Genomic DNA, 27,404 nt, shown 5'->3' on the forward strand with positions numbered 1-27,404 from the left:
GTGTGGTCAACTTGTACTGTACACTTCAATAGCACAATGTGCTGCCAAATGGAGCCATTAGGGTCTTACTTGTGCGTTTTAATTTCTTCCACATTCACTGCTAATAAGAATATTTCCTGATGTTTAATTACTTCCAGTCAATGTTTTGCTTTTTTAGTACAGAGGACTGAATCGGTGTTCCCACCAAAGATAGAAATAAGAATGCAAATCATGATTAGCCAAACCACTGTTAGGGTATTTATCTCAGTTTCACCAGTGAGGTAATGATGTTTGACAGGGAGTTGTGGATTTGGTTTGTCTTAGCAACTTGCCCTTGCGTTGCATTAAACATGCTCTGATAGGGTGGGGTGATGAGTGATGGTAGATGGCAGCTGCTGGTCTTGCTCTCTTTGTTTTGCTTTCATATCTCACTCTTTCATGTTTTCATTTTCTTACTCCGCGTTTCGCTTGTTCATACACACAAACACGCGTACGCATCAGAGAAACAAACTGCACATCAACTTGTAGCCTTGGAAGTTAGTGAATCACCTCCGGCTGTGTTTTCACTTGCTCCATGGCTTCACTGATGGTCCAGACGGTACATTATTTATGTGCGTGTGTGAGCCTGTGTGCTTCAGCAGTCACTCAGACTGAGATGAACTTTTGTGTCTCTGAAACAGGCGATGTTTTTTCGAAAATCCTCAATCAGAATCAAACTTTTCTTCAGTATCTCAAGTGCCACTTCTTCCCCTGCTCCTTCCATCTTTAAATATCTGTAGCATTATTCTTTCTCGTCCTGGCCTGTCGGGCAGTAAAAACTAGGACGATTTGTCACAGGGGACCTGGTGCAGTGTGTAAGTGTTTGTGACTGTATTCCAGCTTGTGTGGGTAAACAAACAAATCTGAGTCATCACACTAGGTTGGAATCGTTATGCTGCCGCTGCTGCAGAGTTCTGCAGTTGTTTTTCCCCAAATAATATCCCCATGGAGTCAAGTAACAATGTAAGTGGAGGGATGTAAAAACTTAAGTGCAACATGACTGACATGACAGAATAAATCATAGTCAAATATAGTCCATAGCTCAAAACTCAAAAGAATTAGATGCACAACAACTTCAAAGAACATCCAGAACCTGTTGAAGTTTTCTTGCAAACTAAGGCCATGTCCACACGTACGCGGGTATTTTTTTAGCTTTATCTCTGCGTTTTGTCCACACAACGCTGTTTTAAGTCACTGAAAGCGGATCTTTTGTTAAACTCCGGCCAGGGTGAAGACTTTTAGAGACTCCGTTTCCGCGTAGACGGAATCAACTGAGTTTTTGGCTCGTGATGTCAGGCTGTGCGCCGTTATCTCCATGGTGACGCGTCACTGATGAGGCGACATTTTGCAAGGAAGGAATGTCGCCTCATCAAAAATCGTCTATTATATTGAGGAACAAAGGCGGCGGGATAGATTTTTTTCAGACTTTTGACTGGCCGCGATTCTTCTTCTTCGTCTTTGCATGACCGGGTTATATCGCCGCCTGTTGGTGTGATATTCTCATGACAGCGTTTCTGTTGTGTTTTTGCGTTTTTGTTTGGACAGGGATTTTTTATAACTGTGCTCGCATGGACGGGAAACAAAGAAGGCAAAAACTCAGTTTTCAATAATACCCATATACGTGTAGACATGTCCTAAGAATGGCTTAAAATGTCCCAGAAATAATTTTATTTAATAATATGTTAAACTGATCCCATAATAGGGATGAAGAATATACAGCCATGGCGAGTATTTTATGAATAATTAAAACTTTAACCTAATTTTCATTGCATTGTTTCACATCAAAATGAGAGTATAGAGCCATAACCATGAAAGAGTATCTCGCTCTACAAACACCTTTGGATCAAAAAAGTGCCATTCACTCTTATTTCTCTCTGTTCTGCTCCTTACAAAAGAGGAAAAACTGAAATATGGAAATGAATGTGGACTCGTGCCGAACTCTCAGTATACTCCTGGCACAGAGGCTCGTTCTCGCTGTGAACTGACGAGTCTCTGCGATGACGTGGTCCCCTGCCTCCAACCCCCACGTCCCCTCCCCCCGCTGCAGCCCCACTGATGTCAGTGACATGGACATTTATGTCGGAAATAGGTAATAAAATAAAACTCCAGAGCAACATTTCACGGAGAGGAGTGAAAACAAAGGCTTTCACAGAGCTCAGGCAACAGAGGAAACTATTACAGATTTGTTCCTTGGTACCGGAGGATGTAATCACTAACATAGTCCTAAATTTGATAAGAGGTTAATTAAATGATGCTCAGATCTGAAAGCTGAGATTTACAAGAAAATACATGCGATTAAAGATTTGAACCTCGTATCAGTTTTGCTAGCTTTTGAGGATTTATTTGTGGCTGGATTAGTTGTCACTATGTATTAGATCAATTTATCGGAGCAGTCAAAAGAAATGGTCCTTGCTGAGTCATAATTAATTCAAACTTACTTACTTCGACTCGAGCAGTCGCCATAAACCAGATAGGTTGGGTTTCACAGGTTGTAAGAGCTTTTACGGCCACATATCCCATGGGCGGTGGAGCTTAATTATATTACGGTCTTGAACTCTCTCAGCGCATAGTAGTATTAATATTGATTGTACTTTGGTACAGCACGTGCATGTATATTTTAGTGTGTGTGTAAGTGTCCAGACAGGCCTCGTCTGGCTGTCTGAGGGGCGGGTGCTTGGAAACCTTAAATCATTGGATCAGGGTCAATTCAGTTCTGATCCAATCAGTTATGGAAATAAATTGACACTGATATCCACATTTGTTGAGTCTTAAGGAACTCAGGAAATAAAGGTATATATTCATAGAAGGGCACTTAAATATACACACATGCGTATACGCACAGCGCTGGTGACAGCTGGGGGTTTGGACACGGGACGTCTATATCCAGAGATCCGGGGAAAGGCCACTCAAGGCGAGACGGGTCATACTTGTCGTCCCCCTAAACACACACACAACCCAAACGACATGAAAACTGAGATGCAAAGCATTCCTCCATCCTCTACCCCCACCCTGACAGACTCTCAGCACTCCCCCTTTGTCACAAAGCTTTTTTACCACTGGAGACGGCTGCAGCCCGTTCCACCACAACCGAAGCCTAACCTTTCATTCTCAGCCATTTGAAGATTTGGTGTTTCTCCAGCCATCCTGTAATTGTACACTTGCGGAAAATGTCACGAAAATGATTTTTATAACACTTTAAAAAGGCACCAAAATGACTGTAAAAATGTATTTTTACACTATGTAGAGCACGGCATGACAGCATGACATGCATTGCAAGAAAGCTGTTATAGCGACATAAGAAGTCCTCCAGAATTCTGAGTTTTGCAGCTGGGGATTTGAATATGCAAAAGCAAGACTGCATCCAGTGTCTTATATTTCTGATGTTAACTTATACATTTCATTTTGACAGCCTCTCCTTGTATTCATTCCCCTGTTTGACTTTACTGTCAATCACAGAATATGGCCGATGTTTGTTCTGGGTGACAGCTAACCAGTTGCATGGCTGAATGAGAAGCTGCCAGCTATCTACACACAACGCCAGACCTCTCAACCGCTGAGGAACGAGCTGAATGCAAGTCTTTGCAGTCCCATCAAAGCACACAAAACATAGCTAAGCAGAAGAATGGCCTTTTTTTTTTTTACACATTCGTGACTCTTGGTCCTGTTTAGCTTGGCCTCGGGTCGCTATGGCGTGCCCAGCTAGATCTGCTAGATCCATTAGAGGGGATGGACGGAGGGAAGGAGGAGGGACGGAGATGGGAGGGATAGTGAGATAGAGAGGCCTGTTAAGAACTGGCACTGCATAAGGAAAAGCCATACCTCAAAAGCTCGATGTGACAGCATAAACACTCTCACACACATCCTCGTACACATGCTTTTCTGTTTGAGACGGTCCCGTCCTATAGAACACGCTATGGTTTTCTGTTATATGGCAACAACACTTACGAGTGGAGGCCCATGTTTGAGGCTTTGAGGCTAGCGCGCAGCAGACGCAGATTATGGGGGTGCAATGCCAGATAATAATGTGGCTGAGACTGCATGGAGCCCGCCGGGTCTGCCCTGCCTGTCAATGTGGTCGCACAGAGATGATGTCACTGCTCGTATGCACATGTGTTGTGCAGACGAGTTAATGCATAGACTTACCTATGCAACCAGACTAACAGGTGGAAACTTGTTTTAGCATTATGTTTGGATAAAATTGGAGATGCTTTAGTTCAAGTTAGGAACCAGAAATAGCATAATTATCAGAGTGTTTTAAAGCATGCCACTAGAGGGAGTGAATCAGGTGGATGTCTTTTACTCCACAGACCATCTGTTCAAGCCAGTTTCCTTTCAGCATGAGTTATATTTTAGCTCTCCATTCCTCATCCGATTGTGTTGTCCAGAGAAAACACAAGTGCATTACAGCACATGTCAAAAGGGAGATGATGTCATGGACTGACTGCTCATTGACATTGACAGATTGCAGCCGAGAGGTCTGTTCATCAATATAACCTTTCACTGACGCTCGACTGAAGTAATGAGGGACGGAGAGGACGTAAAAAAAAAAAAAGAAAGACACACGTATGCACCCACACACTTTAAAGTACACCCTTTCTGACTTCATTTTTCAATCGCATGTTTCATCTGCACCGCTCAGTGGTCCCCGAAGCCGCCAAGCCAAAGCAAACTGTAATCACTCCTCAGAATAAACCTTTTTCTATTGTGTCCTAGATCCACTTTTTCCATGTCTCCGCTTTGTTCTTTTTTTGTTGTTCTCCCTGGTGTTCTCAGTGGCTGTATCATGGCACAGAACTGTGGGTTCATGTCGTCAGAGCGGGGTCTCCAAAGGCTCTGACTCAGCAGTTGGGTCGTAGGGTTTCTTTTCATCATCACACCCTTAATTGTCCCTGTCAGACCTCTTCTTTCAACTGTTCTCCTTTTTTTCCCTTTGCCTTCTGCTCTTGTTTAAGACAGACAGCCCAATAGACACAAACACTCCCAACTACTTAGACACGCAAACAAACACAACTAGAAAAAAGGGTGTGTAGGCAGACTCGGGCTCGGTCTTTGTTCAGCTTCTCCCTTTTGCGCAGGACTGCAGCAACTGTCCAGAGCAGCCGTCTGAACCACATGTAGAGGTCAGGGGCCGGTATCAGTGTCCCACTCCAAGTCCCAGTGGAGCTATAGCCTTTATTAATCTCTCCTCCTGAAGGCCTCATAAACTACAGCAGGAGGTCAGGGATAGGGGAGCTGCTGGTGGGGGTGGATGATTGCAGAAGGATTTATTGGATATAAAATAATGTGTTTTTTATGGCTTCATACATCATGTAAACTCCGAAGAGTCTTTTAGAACCCGTGTGAATTTCCAATTACTACAGAAATAGCATTCACGCTTATGATCTGAAGATTTGTGTTGCTTATTCAGGAAGGAATTAGATTTACCCAAAAAGTTTTTTTAGACTGCAGCAGTGAGATGAAAGTAATAAGAAACCGGAAAATGAGCAAACTTTGATTAAATTAACCTCAAAAGTAAGCAAATATTTCAGCATGTTTATGTGTGTCACCATCACAGATGGGGCTATATACCCCTACTGCAGCTTGCAACCTCAATTCAATTAACTATTAGAAAGAAGCTTTATTGGTCTCATTCAATATGAAGTAGGAGTCAGCCTTTCCATTGCCCTTCAAGAAGGTCAGTCTATGGTCCTTTTGCACGTGTGAGTATAAACGCTTCAATTCAACCTGCAGAAAAACTGCAGCCGGCAGCAGGCTGGCTTTCTCTCTAGAGGCTGAAGACATTCCTGAAGTTAACTGTCCAGATTATACATGCACACGGGGAGTGATTGTCTGGGTGAATATGGCTGGCCTGCGTAGGCCAAAACCCTCCACTGACAACTAACCTCCCGTCTGCTACTGGCTCTTTGCCTGCATCCCACAAAATTAGAACATTTGTACTAAACATTGGCTCATAGAGATAGGACTCATTCGCTTTAATCTACGGATAGATGTTGTGATCAGTGTCAAAGATCATTAAAGTTGACTCCCCCTGGTCATTCATCCAAACGAGATGAATGAGTTAAGTCCGGGTTGGATGGTCCTTCTCACTGCAGGATGTTTGGAGGACTTATATGCTCACTAAATCTCCCTCTATAAAAACATATGTAAACAACTGATCTCATTTTGAACATTATCTAAATATTTGTGGACCTCATCAAGAGGTAAACTCTGCATCTTTCTCGTGAGAGTTTTGCAGGTTAAATATGCCAGAACACTTATGAGTGTATTTCTAAGATGTGTGGTACTATGCAAAAGTATGTGTGTCAGTCCTGGGTCAAATACCATTTGCAAATAATTACCAGTGTTTGTTTAACTCGCTTCAAGTACCAGATGGTGGGTTTGCTGCAGGATAATTTTGACAGTGTCAGGTGAGTTTTAGATAGCCTTTTAAACTCTTGTGATTTGCTTTCAAGGTGCCATCTGATGAGTCATCGCCATGCTTCTGGCACACTAGGCAGGTTAAGCAAACATACACAATTTATGGCAAAAAGTGTTTGACCCCGGCCCGATGCAGGACTCTGTGGACGGTTGCATGATTGGATCCAGTCTATGACTAATAAGATTGATTCAGTGTTAGCACAAGGACGATATTATCTTTATGGATTTGAGCATGATTTAAAGTTTGGCGATCATAAAGGCTAAGCTTTTGGTCTTAAATGACTGCTTTTCCCCATAAAGGCCCTGCTGAAGCAGCCCGAGACTTACTTTCCCATGCATTCCATGTATTTAGGAGGGTATGCGTGTAAGCGTTTGCTATCATGAAATAAAAATCCTCCAGCCTTAGAAAAAAAGATCTTGATGCCTATTTCAGTATTTTTAATGTGTTTTCCCTTGGGATCCCAGTGTGTGACTGCTCTTGACACATTGAAATGTTCTCACCCAGCGAGTAAAACTTGTTATCCTTCAGATAAATATAGTTTATGATTCTGTCCTCAGTGTGGTAGAAGCCAATGTGGATCCTGGACAGAATAAGACTTCCATTTTCATGCTCTTGCAAATCTTCCTGATCCAGCTGAAGAGTTTTTTTTCCAAAATGTTATATGTATCCCTTTCATGGGGATAAAGCTGAAACTCATCAGGCAGTATCTTTAATTTAAGTTCTGGATTGTAAAAATGTTAGCACGTTGTCACCCAAGGATTTAAGATAAATATTCCACTCTGAGGAAAAGAACAATTTATTTTCCTTTTGTGCATTTTAATTTTCAAGATGTTCTCCAATAGAGAATGTTAAAAGCTGTACAATTACTCAATTCACATGTCATAAAATGTTTCTGTACTTGCAGAAAAACATCTTTTCACTGGCTGACATTTTTTCTCTTTCTCTCTTTTTCCTTCTCTCTTTACTACCTTTTTTCTCTTCAGGTGTAGCAGAACCCAGCCATGCCGATAACAAGTAAAGGGTCAAGACGGAGGGCTTGGGTCAGTGGACCCTGTGTGAGCTCAAGTGTGTGGCGACGGTTGCCACTCTATTATTTCTGCATTGTCCTTGTTCTTGTTCGTTCTACAACCGTCCTTGGAGCTTTGGAACTCCAGCTGGATGAAGAGCAGCCGGCAGGGACCATTGTTGGGGACATCAGCGCTGGGTTGCCGCCTGGTGAAAGTGCAAGTCTTTACTTCATCTCTGACCATGAAGGCACAGGCGTTGGCAACGACCTCAACATCGATGAAACCACGGGAATCATTACCACCGCACAGCGTCTGGACCGCGAGCAGAGGGACCACTACAGCTTTATCGCTGTGACGATGACTGGAACAACTATTGAGGTGTCAATCACCGTTAATGACATCAACGACCATGCACCTGTGTTCCCTAAAAAGAAAGCTGTTCTCAAGATCCCTGAGCACACAGCAGTGGGGACAAGGTTTTCCCTGGAGCCGGCAACGGATGCAGACAAGGACCAGCTGACCACCCAAGGCTACGCTATTCGAGAGGGAAATGTAGGCCAGGCCTTCAAACTGGAGACCAAGAGAGCTGCTAACAAGGTGCTGTATCTAGACCTGGTGGTCAGTGGGCTGCTTGACAGGGAGAAACGATCGTCGTACTCACTCGTTCTTGAGGCCTTTGATGGGGGCTCACCCAGAAGGATGGGATCCATGAGCCTGGAGGTGACTGTGACTGACATCAACGACCATGCGCCGGTCTTCAATCAGAGCAGATACCATGCTATTATCTCTGAAAGTCTCCCACAAGGCAGTAGCATCCTACAGGTAAGCTCTTGTCAGTGTTAAGTGACTCATTTCTTCAATAATAGTTCTTGATTCTGTAGGTCAAGATGCTTCAGGTGATTTTGACTGAAGTGTTTGACTCTTTCATCTTTGCAGGTGTTTGCAGCAGATGAGGATGAAGGCGATAATGGTCTGGTCCTTTATGAAATCAACCGCCGTCAGAGTGACCCTGACCGCTACTTTGTCATGGATATCAAGACCGGGGTCATCACTCTGAATAGGCCTCTGGATTATGAGCTGAAGAGGGTCCATGAACTGGTGGTCCAGGCCAGGGATAATGCCAGCCACCCTGAGGTATGGTCATTCATTATAGTTCTTTAGCTAAACAAGTGCAAATGAGCTGAATGAGTGCTTGTACGGGGAACAATATGTTTCAAATGTCATTCCTAAATGGATTGGAATGAGCCATCCACTAGTATAATGTGACACAACTTGATTAGAGCACAAACTAATGTCATTAATGTATCATTTTCTCAGGTGACCAATGCGTTTGTGACCATTCATGTCCGTGACTTCAATGACAACCAGCCCACCATGACCATCATCTTCCTCAGCGAGGACGGCTCTCCGAGGATCTCTGAAGGGGCCCAACCAGGCCAGTACGTAGCTCGGATATCCGTCACCGACCCTGACTATGGAGAGTACGCCAACGTGAATGTGTCCCTCGAGGGGGGTGATGGGAAGTTTGCTCTTACAACCAAGGACAGCATCATCTACCTGATATATGTTGACCAGGTCTTGGACAGAGAGGAACGGGATTCATATGACCTCAGGGTTATGGCCACAGACTCCGGCACTCCTCCCCTCAGAGCGGAGTCATCTTTCACCATTCAGGTGACTGATGTCAATGACAACCCCCCGCTGTTCGACCAGCAGGCCTACAGACAGACCATTCCTGAGGTTGTCTATCCGGGCTCCTTTGTTCTCCAGGTAACTGCCAGGGACAAGGACCAGGGCCCTAATGGGGACATCCGATATACCCTCCTCAAGGGCAAAAACTCGCACTCTGATTGGTTTGCCATTGACCCTGTCACGGGGATCATTACCACAGCAATGGCTCTGGATTTTGAATCAGAGCCAGCCCCTAGTGTGACTGTTGTTGCGACGGATAGCGGCCGGCCACCACTATCATCCACAGCGAAGGTGGACATTGTGCTGCAGGATGTTAACGATAACACACCTGTGTTCTCTAGCAGCTTATACAATGCCTCTATAAAGGAGAATACCCCAGCTGGGACCTGCTTCTTGGAGGTAAGAGACTTTGAAGAAGTCTTCTCTTCAGCTTTCTTTCCCTTTACTATATCCAGCTCTCTTCAATTCTACTATTCTTTATGTAGTAGGGGAACCGCTGTTTTTAATTCTCAAGGCGCTCAATCTTGCAGGGTGTTGGCCACAACACCATTGTCCTACTTAGGCAGCCAAAACAAGTATTCACTATCTCCCTTGTACTCTCATCCCTTCCTTCACTCTCTCTTTTCACTTACACCCTCCCTGTAAGCCCTCTCTGATTACTCCCCTGGCAAAAGCCCGATATACATTATTTCACATGAGTCTGGAAATCAAAGCCATGTCTGAAGTGAAAAGCCGCTGCAAATTCCTATTTCAGAGGAGGATGGTACACTTGGAAGCACTGATGCATTGTGATGCGATTCATAAAAAGTGAGCTATGAAAGGAGAAGCAGAGCCATTCAACATGTCCATTCGGGAAAAGAGATTTACAAACGTAGCAGAAGAATGAAACAGAGAGAAAACGGCAGGGTGGGAGAGTTCACCTGCATTCCTAAAGCTAGTGTGAGGAGATTTACTCCGTGCCGCTATGCCCTCTCTCTCACCTCGTATGGTTGCCATGGTAACCAAGCCATCAGCGTCGGGTGAGGCATGGGTATCGCGGCACTATCTCACGGCAGCGCGGCTGTCTCGCTTTTATCTGGATTCCTGCAGCTCTCATGTGTAAGGAGGACCTCTCTTGAGAAATGAAAAAAGGATGCCTGGCTGTTTGTCTTCCAGCAAGGTCTTAACTTGGCATCATGAGCCGTTTAGACCAACTGTTTTTACAGGTTGGATTTGCCCCTCTGCCGTGAAGAGGATGAAAAGAAAACGAAGCATTTCTGTTTCTCAGCATTCTGAGGAAAGCCTGCTGCTTGAACTTAAAAGGGCAGTGGTTCTAATAAAGGGCTTTGGACCGCTCATCGTACCAACCGAACTGGAATTAGATAAATAGTTGAGCTTCACGTTCTTGCAGCTTCATTGAATATGTATTTGGAAAGGACGGCTGGATGGTATTCTGTGGAAACTGGCATATGGGCCTACTCTTTAGGGAAGACGGTAGATGAGGGAAATAGGGGAATGTAATGAAGATGAGTAATATGAAATGAAAGGAGGAAGAGAGCATAGTTGACCAGACTGAGGATAAATGTGGATAAATATAGCTATTGCATGATTTATTTCTGAGCTGTCTTTACAATCACAGATACAGACTGTCCGTTCGTGAATTATTGAACCTTGTAATTTGCTCCTAATTAGGCTGCTCTGTTGAATTATTGTATCCCTCAACCAAGTTAATCAACCCCCTGGACCTCGATTCCAGTTGTTGCAACTGTTGTAATCAACTGTTGTCGTTTTTCTAATCCTAGCCGGCAGTTATTCTGGCGCTAGGTGCAAGCGTAATCCCATGCCAGACATCACGGGTGGTTTTCCAGTACGCCAGAGTGAGTGAATAAGGCTTGATTTGCTCATTCCGGCACGTTCCTCAAGGCTCGCTCGAACAGAGCCAAGATTCTCAGGGCGAGAGTCTCCCCACAGGGACTGTGATTTGCAGGATAATTGTAGTTGGAGTAAACTTTTTTTCCTTCGGCCAATGGACTATGTGGCTACTCAGATAGGACACACACACAGAAATGATGTTAGACCTGACATCATAGCCTCTTAATGGTACCAGCTTTTTCTTTAGTTTCTCCATTTGCTTGCCAACCAACTGTCGAGATTTGTGGAGCATTTCACATTTACTCCGTCCAGATAGTGACAACGTGAAGAATTGGGTCAGCTGGTCCTGTAGGCCCAGCTCACATTTTTGTGTGATGTTACTTGGCATGAAAATGAGCTTGCATGGTTTTGTCATGTTCCCAACAGGGCGAGACGAAGGCACAATGTTCTCAGAATTGTACCAATATTTACAATAGATAACAATCACTACTTGGCTTGGGGATTTATTATACTGGCTTTGGCAGGCTCTGTTTGAATTTTGGACACTTTATGAAATAGAGTAAAATTAGCAAATGTTGAATCTCTAAACAAGGAGATAAAATACCAGAGGGTAGAGTTTGAAGGGATAGGACATATGATCACATAAGGTAAGGAGTGTTTTCTTTCTCTTTGCTGCCAAGCTTGTCCTCCCTAAGTTCAAGTTTCTCTTTTCTCATTCTCTCCGTCTGTTTTCCTCCTTTTCTTTTCCTTTTGTATTATTTCCACGATGCCTTTCTTGCACCCTCGACTCAGACACACACACACATATGCACATGCAGCAATAGTGTGTAGGAAGTTTCTTATCAGTTCGGCTACTACAGTAGTCTGAAATGTGCTGCAGTGTTTATGTAGTTGCAACACAAAGGAGTTATTTATTTCTTGGTTTCCCTGCTTTCGTCTACCTCCGCTTCCTTAAAGTATTTCCCAGGCAGGAGAGGTTATTGTGCCTGTGTGTGTGTGTGTGTGTGTGTGTGTGTGTGCACATCCATCTGATTCAGGTTCATGTCCTTTGAAGGTAGAGAGCATGAGAACTGCGTGAACTGTGTCCTGCGATGAAAATTGCCAAACATTTAAGCATGGCGCATTTTCATTGCTCAGCTTATTTGCATGCAGAAGCTGCTGAAATCATCTGATCTATGTGCGGTCTGTTTGAACGATCGGATGTGATTACTTCTTCCTCTTTTCTTGGGTAGAATGTCAGATTTTCAGAGTCTATATGCATATGTTCCTTCCTGTGTGGGTTGTGCCTCGCAGAGTGTCTTTCAAATCCAATGACATGCTCAATTCCGGCATGACCTGGCCGCTGGGAAGTCACTGCAGATCTCTCACACAGTGATATGCCAAGACTCGAATGCAGTACCAACGTACATGAATAGACGAGCTGCAAGCTAGAAGAAAAATGTATTTAGGGAATAAATAAAAATCTGTTTAAATGGAATACAGAGAGACAACAAGAAGGCAAAAAAAGATGTGTGTATATGTTGAAGTGCATACCTATACGTCAAACATCCGCGTATTTGTACATGTGTACACAACTGAAGGCATGAAACTTGCTTTCAGCAGGTGATGAATCTCCCCTGTGATGTGCAGCATGTGGTTTCCTGGTCAAGCCTGTTAAACAACAGTCAATCATCTTGACAGACACACAGATGTGCTCACCTGGGAGATGTACAAAGATGTAGAGAGCAGCTTGCTGGCATCGCAGCACAATAGTATGATGGTAGAGTGCAGTTTAACACCATGCTTCAAAATGAATAAGAATCTAAGAGGAAAAACCTTATGATTTTTCTAGGGTACGTCCTTGATAGTCTTGAGGATGGCATTCAGTGAGAGGGTTTGTCCAAATGAACCCCAACTGGCTCAGGAGAACCCAGAATAGAAATGGTTCATCCTCTGGCGAGCATGTGTTTACAATGTTCCCATTAACTTAGTGCCAATTTGGAGACCAGCACTCTCGGCACTGCATTTCATGGAAATCTGGCAGTCCTATTCAGGATATTTTTTCATGCAACAAACCACAGGTCAAATGGAAATTCTGACCTGATTTCACAATGTCCTTCTTGTCTCAATAGTCAGATATAGCAATGTCTTGTCGCCTACTGTGCAGGCATTGCAAAAGGCGATGTGAGTGTGCTGTAAAGGTGACTGAAATAGAGCAAAAGCATGTAGGAGACAGGTTTCTTTTGACAGGTGGAGTTAGTCCTCCTGAACTTCCCCCAAAACCGCTTATATAAACACAGCCCGTCTGCCTGTCGGAGCAATCAGCCCTTTCTGGTTTGAAGTCCAAAGTCTGGGACCCCTTGGCTAAACTCTATATAGCTCTATAAGGTAAGAGAGATCATATTTAAAACATACACATTTATACACAGTGAGACTAATAATATCTGATAAACCAAAAAAGCCGTAGACATCAGGTGACACTGTAAACAGGAAGGTGTACAGCTTAAGCTTCCTGTAACGCCGGTGCTGGTGTCGCGCTGAATCTGGCACCCCTGAAAACCGAGCATGACCAAACCAGAGCTTCCAGTTTAAGCTAGCACGCTCTCCTTCAGCCTGAAGACACCAGACTCTATTTTTTATTTAGCTTGAAATTGTGTGTGTGGGGGGAGATTGAATTTATCGTCCACTTGATGTCTTCCCGCCTGCTTGTTCTCGTACAGTGGCAGCTGTGCTTTGATACGGCCCCGCTCTGTTGAAACTTCATCTTGTGTGTTTTAATTAATCTGTCAGTGTGTTTAATTTGCTACGATCAATAAAAGAGAGAAGAAAGGCTGCAGGTTGGAACGATCCCTGTCACCACGTAAGCCTCGGTTGCAGCTAACAGGTGATCATCGATGACAAATGGTCGGGTTCACACACAAACAGACACCGGCGAGATTGAAAATTTGGTGAATCGTTTCATGCTGTTAACAGCTGGCCCCCTGTTCTGACACGCTTACTCTCTCAGGTTCTATATTTCAGTCTCTCGCTTTCTCACTGAATCTCTCAGCTGCCAGCGATGTTGACAGGAAGTGTGTGACGGGGGGATCAGGATGGTGTGTCTGCTATGTGAACTATTCTCATAACATCCATCAACACTCGCTGCGAATTCATCACCTGTTTGCTACCAGAGGCTCAGATGCCACGAATGAAAAGTAAATCTTGCCCCAAATATGCCCCAAACTTTTTACCTAATGAGGTGGGCTTTAGTCGTTAACTTTATGGTGTTAATGTCTTTCTTAAGGTCTGAATGTAATCAATCATTTCATTATATGTAACCCCGATTTTTAGTCAAGGTTGGAGCTTGCCTGTAGAGGTGGCGACCACGGTTTTTGCTAGTCTGTCAGTCTTCTACTTTGGACCAGACAAAACTATCTCAACAGCTATTTTTGGATTGATTTCCATGAAAGTTTCCACCAACATTCATTGGAGGATAAATCCTACTGACAACAGTCCCCTGACTTTCCATGTGGGGCCACCATGAAGGTGAAAGTTGTTGTTTTGATTGGAATACCTCTACAACGATTGGAGGGATTAGCGAGAAATTTCATACTAAACATTCTTGTCCCCTTAGGCCGAAATATAATAACTTTTGTGATCTCTTGACTTTTCATGTAGCGTCATAGTTAAGTCAACTCAGGGCTCCGACCTCATCACTCCTCAGAAATTTGAGGGTTGATGAGAGAAAACCTTAAACCCCCTGGCTGTAGCCTGCAGGTGGATGCTTGGTGGCAATGACAGAGCAGAGGGAGAGATCGGAAATCTTGCAGCTTAAGGGTCCGACCAGAGAGAACGCATTTTAGCAGTTAGGGGCGGCTTTTTTGTCATTGTTTTCAATGAGAGGGATGCTTTTTGCGCACTGCTTTTGAGCTGCAGAGCGCCTCGGGTTCCTAGTGTTTTGGAGGAAACGCTCTGAGAAAAAACTTCAACTCAAAGCAGAAAAGCTCCCGACGTCATGGGCGTTTTTTCTCATTCTCCAATCGGATGAATGTAGAGGCGGGCCTTCTGTCAGTTTACAATATAACTGTTAGGTTAATGACAGCTAATGATTCGGTGGTTGCCTTAACAAAAAGTAGAAAAAAAGGCGCAGTGAGCTGCTCTTTTGTTAACCGTAGGCTTCAACAAAAAAGGCAGTGCGGTGCGCCTCACATTTTAGTTTCTGATCAGATCTTAAATAGACCGCCAAATTGGGAGGACCTGTTTGTCAGGTGACTGTGCAGCATGTCAAGTGTGAAATCAGTGCCTGCCTGAACTAGCTCGCAGGCGTTGCTCCATTTGTTCAGTAGCTCACTCTTGTTTTGACCAAATAACTTCAAAGCTAACAACAACCTCAGCTGTGCTTTTAGAATCCTGACATGCTAAGGTGAACATGTTCTTGTATACATTACACCAGCTCAACATCAGGATGTTAGCATTCTAAATTTTGCTCAGCAAAAACTTTTCATTCTGTCTCATGTTTTTATGTTGTAGTTAAATAAATGAATTACTCTTCTTCTGTTTTACACCGGACCTAGCAGCCCCCTTAAGGTTTGCCCCCCAAGTGGTTTATTCAAACGCTGACAGGAACAGAGCTCTTGGATGCGATTAAGTAAAACAAACTAGCTGTTAACTCCAAAAACAGGTGTTGCCAATTCTGCCAGAATAAATCTACTCTATATATCACATAAGTGCAGGTCCCATATTCTCCACTGATCTCAACAATATCTCCTTTTCTGCTGGAGCGTGTTCAGCTGCAATCAGCTTCAAAATGCTTATCATAGAGCCACTTTCTGCCAGAGCATTTTTCTGTGCTTTGGTGGGTGTTTGGTTCGAAGCCCAGGTTGGATAAATGATTCCTTTTCCTTTCTTTTTCCCCTTCAGAAGCAGTAGTTTGGTTCCATATCACTAGCTGTTGGCATATGCTGTGTTTGAAACCTATCACAGTGTTCATTCATGTGTGATCTGACTGGCCGCTGCCTCTGTGGAGAGGATGGCCTTACGCCTCATTAAGCACAATACTCTGTACCATATGGCAGCGAGGGGTTTTCTTCTCTCACTCTCTTTCTGTCTCTCTCCTGTCTGACTGCTTTCTATTCCATTTATTCATCTCATCTGTTAGTGAATATCGCCCTTTCCATTCATTTGCTTAAGGTTTTTACGTCATGTCTCATGGTCTCTAACCGTAAGTCTCCTCCACTCGTCTCAATCCTAACTTTTCCTCTGCCTTTTAGAGGAATCAATCCCCTGTCAGTGAGTGGGACTAAGAATGGAAAGTATTTCTTTCTTTGTACTGTGCTGCTTTTCATTGTTGATCTGTTGCTTTGGACACCAGAACACACAATATTCTCTCCATCAGGGTGAAGTGGCGCATAGTCCCAAGAAACAACCTCTGCATCTTAGCTACCAATATTATATACCTAAACTCCACTTTTCAGTCTTTCTTCTCAAAGGACCTTTTCTTAATACCGTCACAATTTCCCCAAAGGTCAAGGTTGATATTTCGTCCCACCAACAGTACAATAGATTTCTTAACAAACCACAAAAAAGCAACAAATCCTCATATTTAAAGAGCTGGAAGCAGTTAGGAGGAAACATTTTTGGTCGATGACTTTCACAACTGATTATCAAAATTGTTGCTGATGACTTTTTAACAAGTCAATTAATCATCTTATTGTTTCAGCATTTCTAAATACACCGAACCACGCAGCACTATTGACTGTGTAAGACCGATGTAATGTAACCAGAAGGGTCACTGTTATTGATTACAGTGTATTGGAAATAAATTTGCAATTTGCAAAACTTTTGCTTAGTTTTGTCTTGTCATTTGCTAGGTGGACACATTCAGCTGTAGCAGGAACATAGTCTAGACTGTGTCGGGTAACAATGCTTTTAAAAGTAACTCGTTGATTATGAGATTACTGCCATTAAAAAGTAACTTGTTGTGTAGCCTACTGTACGTCTACCTTTCAATGTATTGACTCTACCATCATTGCATAGCCTCGTTTACGCCCCATACTCTGTAACTCTGCAGCCTAATAACAGGAATGAAAGACACAATATAACCTTTACAGCTCTTTGTTAAGCTAACAATCTAACAGTGAACTGGGCAGAGGCATACAGTATTAGGTACAGCTGTTTCAATGACAACAATACAAGACAGGCTCTTAGCGTCACCAGTGTTAGCTTGCAGATGCTTCTTCAAATTTGAAGTAGAGCTCTTCACAGCTGACGAGCACTTATTCTAAAGACACATTTTACATTTCACGTGATGTTGGTCTTTCCCTTTCGGCCAAAAATTCTAAATAATGGGAATATTTCCTTGAAGTAAATGCTTTCCTCTCTGCCTTCTCGCTAGCTGAGTTAGCTAGCTGAGTTAGCTAGCTACGCATGCGCACTGACACAGCTGTGTTTACCTTCTGCTGAAACGCAGCTACCTGCAAAGACGTAGGAGAGAAACAGAAACAGTGCTTCAGGGATTTTCTTTTTTTGTGGTGATAAAAGGAAAAGAGAAAAACTTTTCCAGTAGCGGATTACTTTTTATGAAAAAGTAACAAAATAACAGATTACTTGACTTGCAAAAGTAACGTGTTGCGTTACTCGTTACAACAAAAAAGTAATCCGAGTACTATAATGGATTATTTTGTAACACATTACCCCCACCACTGTTGTTAAAAACATATATCAAACAGCTGCAGGCACAGGCTGCTCCACACTCGCGTTTTTCCGTCTCTTCTCTTCGCCTATCTCTCTATTACAGCTCTCCCTTTCTGCTTTTGCAATGTGTTTCTTTATCTGTCGTCCAGACGTCATCCTTTCTCTGTCCGGCCTTTCATTTTGTCGCCGTCTCATTTCCTATTGCTCAAATCCTCCTCCTTACTCCTACGGTGGAATAAAAGGAACACACCCACATGCGTGTACACACACAGTCACGCATCGTAATTGAATGCACACACTAAATTGAACACTTGCAGCACACGCGAGCGGCAGGTGATCCCGGGGCCCTCCACAGTTCATTCGGTCACAATAATCTAATTTCATGACACATTGAGTTAAGTTGGTGTAAATTAGTATGCTTCCTGTGTTTCTTTAGATTGGGAGGGGTGGTGCAGTTTGGGACAGCAGGTGGTCAATAAGTTAGGGGTTGAAGGGCGGCAAAAGAGCTGGTTTCCCAGTGTATCAGATTCAAGTCGTTTTGGGTTTACAGAGCGATAGATGTTAAGATTTGAAGTCACAGTTGGGTGTGACCAGACATTTCTCTTTAAGTGCTGAGTTTTAGTGCGCTAAAAAATCTGAGTGATTCATGCCGTTTTATTTTGCACTAGTCCAAATCATGGCTTCAGCTGTTGTTTGTGTGTGTTAGCGTGTGTGAGTGTTGTAGCGGCAGCCTCGGAGCTGTTATCAGGCCGACTTCGTTCCGCTGGTGTTGTGTCTGTCCCGGCTCTCCCCACACTATTTATTTTTCCTCTCAGGGGTCAAAGACTGCGCAGACTCTTCAGATATTTGTTTTCTCAAATGAATCATCCATTTAATCATCTTACCCGTCCTCTTCTTCATCCCTCTCACCTCAGGAACTCAGGCATTGAGCGATGCTGCGAGAAGCGCAAAGAGTGGGAAACGTTAGTAATCCGGTTCTGGTGTTTCGTTTACGGTGCCAAAAAACACAGTATTAAACAATACCGCTGATCTCGCCTGGTCTATATATGAGATCACAGAAAAGGCACCGACTTACAAAGAGGATTTTATATTCAATATGGTCCACATCACGTCTCTCACTTTCTTTACATCTCCCAGATGCATTTCTTTCATGCGTGCACCTCATATTGTCTTTTCTTTAGACTTGAGCTTTTATAAGGATAGTTCTCACCGTGAGATGTCTATTAAAGGTTAGAGCAACACCAGAGAATGTGAAAGAAAGTTTCCACTCGCCCAGTGTGGAATATTTTAAGAGAATCTATTACTACTTCCCACCTGCCGACTATAACCTCCACTACTGCCCACTTTTCGTCTGCTGGTTTCCCTGAGCTCTGGATAGGAGGGTTGAAGCACTTAAGATCAGTCTTGGTCTTAAGAACAATCTCAAGACTACTTTTTGAAGGTCTCAGTCTACAACTAATTTCTACTCGGCCTTGTAAATGGATCGTACTCGTATAGCCCTTTTCTAGTCTTGTCTTGTGACCAATCAAAGCTGCTTTTACACTACATGTCACATTCACCCATTCATACACTAAAGGCAGAGGCTGCTACGTAAAGTGCCCAACTGTCAATCACATTCACACACTGTTGGCTATGCCACTGGGAGAAAATGTGGGGTTCAGTGTCTTGCCTAAGGACACTTCGACATGTAAACTGAGGGAGCTGGGGATTGAACCGCCAACCTTCCAAATGAAGGACACCCGACTCTAACCACTGAGCACCTGGTCTCGACTTCCAACAACCAGTTCATCCTCGCCAAGACTCGTCAATACCAAAACTGCTGAGGTATTTCTAAATTACACATGCTTTGTCTGATATAAGTCATCATGCAAAATGCTTCAAATTCAAGCAATAACTCGACTCATTTCTAATTTGAAATCTCCTTTGAAATTGAAATTTATTCGCACTGGTCTGATCTTGGTATTGATTAGTTCTGGCGCTGCCTTGGTCTTAGATCTCTCAAAGCCTTGGTCTTTTCCCGTCTCAACCCATTCTGGTCTTAGTCAGGACTTGGTCTCGTGTTAGGGGCTCTTGACTACAACACTACTACATATAATACATACTTTATAATGTACAATGCATATTTGTGTTAAAACAAAATTAGATATAGATGTTCAGATGCATATAAGTGCATGTACAATGGCAAACCAAGTACAGGATGAAACCTTGGCTTTAGGGATAAGAACCACAGAAAGTCTTATTTCCACTGTGGGCCTCCGTCCATGTGAGCGTACATGTGTGTTTGTGGTCGCTGGCTGTGGTCTGTCAGACAGCCCTGGAAGGACTACAGGAGTGGAAATAACTCCACTGTTTACATGGGCAACTAGTGTGATTTGTTTCGATGAACTGTACAAATCTCGAGCCGTGGGGAGCGACGGGACGAGAATGAATGAAAGAGTGATGACAACAAATGGAGAGGTGATCAGACGGGGGATAAAAATACTGGAACCGAAAATCAATTGACCGAAGAAAAATGATTATTAACTCGTTCTCCGTCCCAAACTTCTGTCGTTTTCCCGTCAGCAGAAGCGTTCCCATCTTCAGACACTTTGGAGGTTCCTCTGTTCTGCAGCCCTCTGGACTCAGTGAACCCATCCACGCAGAACAAACGCAATATTAATTTAATAAGCAGCATTCAGTTGGGGAATAAAACCTCAGAGTCTTTTTCCTGTCAAATTGACAACCGTGTCAGTGTGGGATGGACGATTTAGAAGCTACCACTGTGTTTATTACAGTCCCGTCTAGCCTTTCTCTAAATTTATCCTAATGGGGCCAAGGTTTAACATATCAATCATTTCAGCACAAATGGTGATGATATTCTCTTTAATGAATGCTCGCTGCAATATTTGTTAAACACCAGACATTAAGACTAATAACATACCTATAAATACATGCCTTCCAGATTTCCGCCATCAATAACGGCTTTGATTATTTCTCTAAGCTCTTATGTTAAACATGCTCGACAACTCCAGTCAATCAAAATTTAGCTTCAAGCTACTTTCCGCTACTTCAGGGTGGTCGATCTTTCTGACCGACCTTCCTGTAACTGGGTATTAAGGGAAAAGGGATTCGTCATCTTGCCTGTCACTTTGCCTTTGAGTATTCCAACCCTGCAATTGGGAGAAAATGCTTATAAGGACTAATATATGACAGAAAGTTATTTTTTATAAGAGCACAGTCAGATTAGTTTGTGTTGGAGTCGTGTAAGGCATCCAGGATGAATCCCTCTGACATGAAACAGAAGTCGCTTTGTGTTGTTTTAACCCCACACTGAGTACATTCACAGGCATTTGGCCCGAGCGATAGGTGTTGGCTGAGGTTATGTAAATCATATGTTTTGGCCTGTCTTCCATCCTGCTGTTGTAAGTGATTTAACTTTTACGGTAAGGATGTGTCAGATTTAATGTCAATTTAGGAGAACCAACATTTCTGGTGCATGTGGCCCAAATTCAGCTCTGTGGTTTTGGATCAGATTTACTGCGGCCTAACACACCCTGGTGTGCAGCGCTCAGCTTAGGAAGTTCTTTATACTACTTGGAATAAATCTCTTGGTTTTGAAATAACACGAACATCTTGCAGAATTTAGCAGTCAAAGTGCTACTACATGATGTTCTCAAGTCGAAGTGCAAGGTAAAGAATGGTTATAAACATGCGCGTTACTAAATGTACATAAGATACATTGATGTCCCAAGTCTGAGTCTTCATTTTGGAGCCATCAGACTCTCAGTTCCCCTTGCTTTAAGATGTCGATCTGCTCCCACTGAAGGGATCAAAGACATTGACAACAGGAGGGAGTTGCAGCAGCCATCTTTAAATGGAAACATCTGGTGTCCTAGCTGTTGTCACTCAGTGCCGCTTTATGTTTTCACATCACGGCTCAGCAGAGCGCGACTGTTGTGGCAAGAGGGAGCGGTTGGTTGGTTGGAAGATGAGAAGGGATACATTTTTCATTGAATCCGATGTCCTACTCGTGTATTTTTACCCCGGGGAGAGGGAGAAATGTTTTTGGTTCCTTGCTATGTAGGTGGAGTAGATTTGTTTTAGTGCTGCATCTTAAATCATATTAACATCAACTACCTCAGGTGTTGATATCTGCACCAATCTATCCCCAGTTAAAGGCCAATCACAGTTTTGCATCTGAAGAAAAGACCAGTTAAGCAGTCAGTGTACACAAACTTGAAGCTAGAAAAGAGCTGGATGTCAAGTACTCCATTATGCAATCTGCATATCGAATAAATCCAATACATATACTATTAACTGTGTAGATTAAATACCTTGTAAAACCTTTTGCAGATATTTAATTGGTGTTTTGAATGGCAGTTGAGGCAGCTAATTACAAAGTCCATAGGTTTATTAAGAGTATAAGAGTGGTGGTAGTTAAACACAAATTATACAGGATACGATATAAGGTGCGATACAATGCGATGCCATGTTATACAATGTGATACAGAAAGATACGATATGGTGAGGTACAATACAAATGTTACGTTACGTTACATACAAATGATACGATACAAACGATACGGCACGGTACAATACAAACGATACTATACGGTACAAAACAAACGATACAATCCTGTACAAAAAAAACGATACGATACGGTACGATACAAACGATACGATACGGTACGATACAAACGATGCCGTACAAAACAAACGATATGCTACGGTACAATACAAACGATACGGTATGACACGGTACAAAACAAACCATACGATACAAACAATACGGTACGGTACGATGCGGTAAAAACGGTACGGTACGATACAAACGATACAGTACAAAAAAAACGATACGGTATGATACAAACAATATGTTATGCTACAAACGATACGTTATGTTACAAATGATACAGTACGATACGGTACTATATGGTATGATACAAACGATATGATAAGATACAATATGACCTGACACGAAAAGATAAAATTTGGGAAATTTGTCTTGAATTTGAAAAAAATATATATATATATATGTAAAAAATATATATATTTATATATATATGTTATACACACACACATGCATACATACAAAATTGTATCTCTTACTGCTAAGGATTGTACTAACCGTTCCTCTCAGCATAGTGTCAGCCAGCCTTAGTTGTAGGAGTATCCCTGTTCTGTTGACATGCACCACCTTACTAGTGCTGTCTCTTTTTTTTTTCCAGTAGAGGCAGACATTTATATCTCAGCCAGAATCCTCCTCTCTGAAATATATCAATTTATAAAGCTGGACTGAATCTCTCTTGTTGTCAAGTGGTGTTACTCACTCACACGAAATCACTTATTCACATACAAACCCAGACATACACACACAATTATTCATGCCCAGGCATACAGGCTCCCCCACAGACACTCAGACACGCGCACATTGGTAAACACCCACACCACAGGCAAACTGTTGGGAGTATTTTGTGCTTTGCTCCAGGGGACGATTATAGACGAGCTGCCTGATTGCGAGAATCTTGGAGTGCCGGATCTGCCGCTCTAAAGCCGGATACAGGGCCTTAATGTGAATCCATCCAAGGGTCTTTTTCTCCTCTTGAGTCTTTGTTTCTTATCTAAAGAATGGTTCTTTTAAGTCGCCCAGATGGAGAAACTGAGATCACAGGAAGTGCACAACAGATGATACTGGTTACTGTGTGGATAACGTTTAATGCAAAGTAAGATATACACAGAATGTTGTAATAGAGCATGCAATAAAGGTTATGGATTGCAAGTGGCCTACATATGCAGCAAGTTTTTTGGCTCTCTTTAATAAATCATGTTAAATCATATACAAAAAATATAAAAATTAAGGATTTTATGGAGCTACAGATGCCTTAGATTTGCAAGGAATTCAACACTGTTGCATAAACATCTGAATATTTCATAATGAAGATCTTAAGATGCCAAATATATGGCTGATATATCGACGAGCTCTGCGGCGCACTTTCGACAGCGTTCCAGGGTACCACAGGAAAAAGACGAGGGAGTGATGAAGAGGACGGCTGCTGCATGCGGTGTGAAAGCATGAATGCAGGAGGTGCTGATGGTTACCATGACAATGAGAGACGTAGAAGGAGGTCAGAGGAGGTGGGGCCGAGCCAATTCATCACAGCTTACTCTTGTGTGTGAGTGCGTGTGTGTAACTTCACCTCTATCCGTCTGAGTACGCCCTTGAAACAGGCTATGTCTCTGTCACGTACACACACGTTTACACACACATTAGTTATATAAATGTAGTGCAGTGCAGGGGGGAATTGGATGTGGAGCAGACTGGTAGTGGGCAGACCAGCTGTGCAGGTCAGCTAACAGTGTTTCCCAGAGAGAGGAAGAGAGAGACGGAGAGAGAGAGAGAGTAAAAAGGGACAAATATTTCTTCTTCTGGTCTTTTTCACTGTTAAGCAGCCTGTCATTCCCTCCATTGTTTCAATACGTTATCTGCAACGACATGCAGGCTGAGAATTGTATCGCAAAATGCCACAATGCTGCACAAGAAATGCTAATGATTGAATGATTACGGCTGCAAATCTGCAAAGACCCAATGAGAATGACGGCAGAATGGACTGTGTGTGTGTGTGTGTGTGTGCGCGTGCAAAGGAGGAGTCTTCCATTGAAAGGTATTTTTCATGGCTGTCTGGGCGGAGAGCGGAGGTCATGTTATTGTAACTGGGCACAGAGACGAGCAGGCGGACTCCTCATATGAACACTGTGAAGGATGATCGCCATTACTTCATACAGATAGCGTGTGTGTGTGTGTGTGTGTGTATGTGCAGGGGGGGGGCGTGATGGTTTTCAAAAGGGTTGGAGCCAACATGCAGGGGTAACCATGGTAACAAGACTCACAGGACCACAGGGAGGGAGTACAGAGGAGGATGGGGAAAGATGGGGAGACAGAAGGAATTATGAGGGAGAGGGGTTGGCGTCTGTATCTCATGATAAGCGATGATGTAAATTTGAGGCTCACGGGGCCAAAATGGAGTCTAGTTTTGGTTTTCAGGCTACTTATGAAATCAAAGTACATTTTAAAGCTAATTAAAATCAAAGATAAATGAGACTTCAGAAGGAATCGCTTTAAAAATGTGTTTTAAATGTGAAAAATTACATAATCAGCGTCAAAAACCTGCCAAAAACACAAGTGATTCTGCCTGGATCACATGCTAAATACATAAAGATAAATGCATTCACTCCAGATGAGTTTGCAGTCCTTCTACATTCAGCTGCTTTAAACACGAAACATAATTACATCCAATTAAACCTTTTTTACAGCTCCCTCATTTTCTTATATGTCAGAGGGGAATTCTCAAAGCCAAAAAACAACTTAATCTACCTCTCGGCGATCCGGCTTTAATCCTAGGAAACATTCTGTGTTCGGTATGCATGTTGTTGTTAGTTTGCAGAACTTCATGCGCCATTTCAAGACAGATAAAGTGTGTATACGTGCGTAAGCGCACAGCTTGCTTTCCCAGCTCCAAAAGTTAGCTTAATGTGAGGTTAACGATGCTCTTCCAGCTGAAAAGAAACAACATGTGCGGGTTTTTTATTTGCATCACCTTTAAATCCCATGTGGTCCGCCGCCGCTTTGAGGTAAACTGAGGTAATGCTGCTTTCCAAAACTGTAAATACTCCGTGCATGAGCCAGATCGACTGGCACAGCAGTGGGTCCGGCCTGGTGGTTTGAATTAGCAGGAAAGTAAATTCATTCTTGTCTTGCCTGCTTTTACTCGCAGATTCTTTTCTCTTCTTGCTTATCTAAAGTGACGGTTCAGGTTTGCTTCAGCTTCACTTCCTCTTCTGTCTCTCTCAGTTCAGTGCAGAGTCTTGACAAGCTCACACGCAGCATATACGGCTTCCAAACGTGGCTCTAAATGGAGCCCTTTGTTTTCTTAATTGTCAAATTGAACATGTCACTCTTCTTGAATGGGACACTCACATGCCAGCTGCTCGGCTAACCCAACAGAGAATCGGGGCCCTTATTCATTTAATTTAAGACACGAGCCCCTTCCCCCGTAAAAAAAAAAACTACTTAAACATGCTTGAGAGATCCCTCTTTCTCACACACATATGTGCACACATGCACACACAATGAGGAGAGGATGGGGAGAAGTGTGTGCAATCTTTTGTCTGTCACAAAGTGAGGCTGGATGGACATCCCCCCCCCCACTTCATCTGGTAACAATCACCTCGCAGGCTGCCTCAGCCTCTCGCTTGTGTGTGTTTAAGCACGTGTGGCGCTCTCAAGCATGTAGATGTTAGGACAAGCATGTGTGTGCGCATTTGTGTGTGTTTCTAATCCCCGAGTGCCACTAGGAAGCGCCATCCATCCCTGCGCTGTCTGTGAAATATGAAGGAGGACGAGGAGGAGGGAGGGTCCTGCTTCTTAAATGGAAAGCTACAACATGGAATAGATTGGGCGCCTTCTTTCTTTTCCTCCTAGTGATTATTCTTTTATATTTATTTGCCCAGCAGACGTCCAATCACACATCCTCCATTTTGCACATTAGTGCTGCCTCTCTTCCAGCTGCCTCTCTCACACAGCGGAGTGGATTTGAACCCCGTAGCGTGGTCCAGGCTGCCCACAGCTCCACACAATGCACACCTATATTTCACGCCGCAGGAGCAAATTCTCCTGCTTGTTCCCTGATGAATGGTGCGAGATGTTTTGTCGAGGAGGGATCATTTAGCTTAATTAATGTCCTACTGCTGCCCGGCCCCGAAGACACGTAATTAAGGTCTCTGAATTCAGAGCTTTTTTATTCGGTTAAGAACTCAAAAGAGCGAGGGCTTGAACCTTGGCTTGAGGTCCAATGGTTGGCTCGTTTAGCGTTTCTGAAGCAGGTGTTGCTTCTCAATGGGAAAGAGAACCAAAGGAAAGTTAAGTCAGACAAATAAGTCATAGAATCAGGCAAAAGTTATTCATCAAAAGGACCCAAGTTCAAGTCGTATCCTTCAGTTAGATTTAGATTCACTCTATAAACAAAACAGGTTCTCCTATTTTTAGCGGAAAGCTTTCTATTTTCCAAACCGCCCATTTTCACATCATCTAATTTTGGTTTCAGCCATGGCTCCAATACCGCTCAGCCATGCGCACCGTGTAATAAAGTGATCTGGCTTCTCCTTCCTCCTCCTGCCAGTTCATCCTGATGATTTAGAGAACTCTAGTCTGGTCCACATTTACACAAGGTTAGGTTTTTGATGAATAAGACTTCTTCTGGCACGGCTCTCTGGGCGTCTCAGAGTGTGTTTTCGCCTTACATCAGCCAGGCATGATATACACCAGAGAGCATTTGGCTGAAATCCTAAATGAGATACATTGAGTCGCTGGGGTAACAGATAAAATTATGCGCTAGTCTCTTCAGGGCGAGTGCAAAGAGAAAAGGACGGATCAAAGCTGAAATCCTGATCCTGCTTTGACTCGAATATCTAACTTTGAGGTTTTAAAATATTCAACTTTGTGAAAAAGACTCCACTTACTCACAAAAAGAGGAAGAGGAGAGGCTGGAGAGATGGAAATGAGACGGACAGGCGTGCAGGTAGACTGGCAAACAAGCTACACACTCGATTTCATGCTCTTTCTGTCTCAATATCTCGGTGTACGAGGTTAACGCATTGCTGGTGGTCTGCATGGAGTTGGCGTGCTGAGTGTTCCATTAATCGCTACTGCTATGTTGCACGTTGCCCACACACACTCGTGAACACACACAAATTGAACATCCAACAGAGATCTCCAGCCAAGATAGAGGGGA

The 27,404-nt window shown here is 43.2% G+C and overlaps 1 protein-coding gene across 1 annotated transcript in view; it reads left to right on the plus strand.

Annotated features, from left to right (window-relative positions):
* Nucleotides 1-7,560: 7,560 nt before the first annotated feature.
* Nucleotides 7,561-27,404, plus strand: part of dchs1b (dachsous cadherin-related 1b) — a gene marked incomplete at its 5' end in the record, with an annotated part of 69,544 nt that continues 49,700 nt past the window's right edge. The window contains 3 exons of the mRNA XM_069672040.1: nucleotides 7,561-8,265; nucleotides 8,380-8,577; nucleotides 8,761-9,534. Of these exons, the coding sequence (XP_069528141.1) occupies nucleotides 7,561-8,265; nucleotides 8,380-8,577; nucleotides 8,761-9,534 (1,677 nt within the window). The remainder of the gene's footprint in view (nucleotides 8,266-8,379; nucleotides 8,578-8,760; nucleotides 9,535-27,404) is intronic.

The sequence above is a fragment of the Semicossyphus pulcher genome, unplaced genomic scaffold, assembly GCF_022749685.1.
Source record: "Semicossyphus pulcher isolate SPU_LCO1_2020_fin unplaced genomic scaffold, fSemPul1.0.p SCAF_10, whole genome shotgun sequence".
In the NCBI taxonomy this organism is placed as follows: domain Eukaryota; kingdom Metazoa; phylum Chordata; class Actinopteri; order Labriformes; family Labridae; genus Semicossyphus; species Semicossyphus pulcher.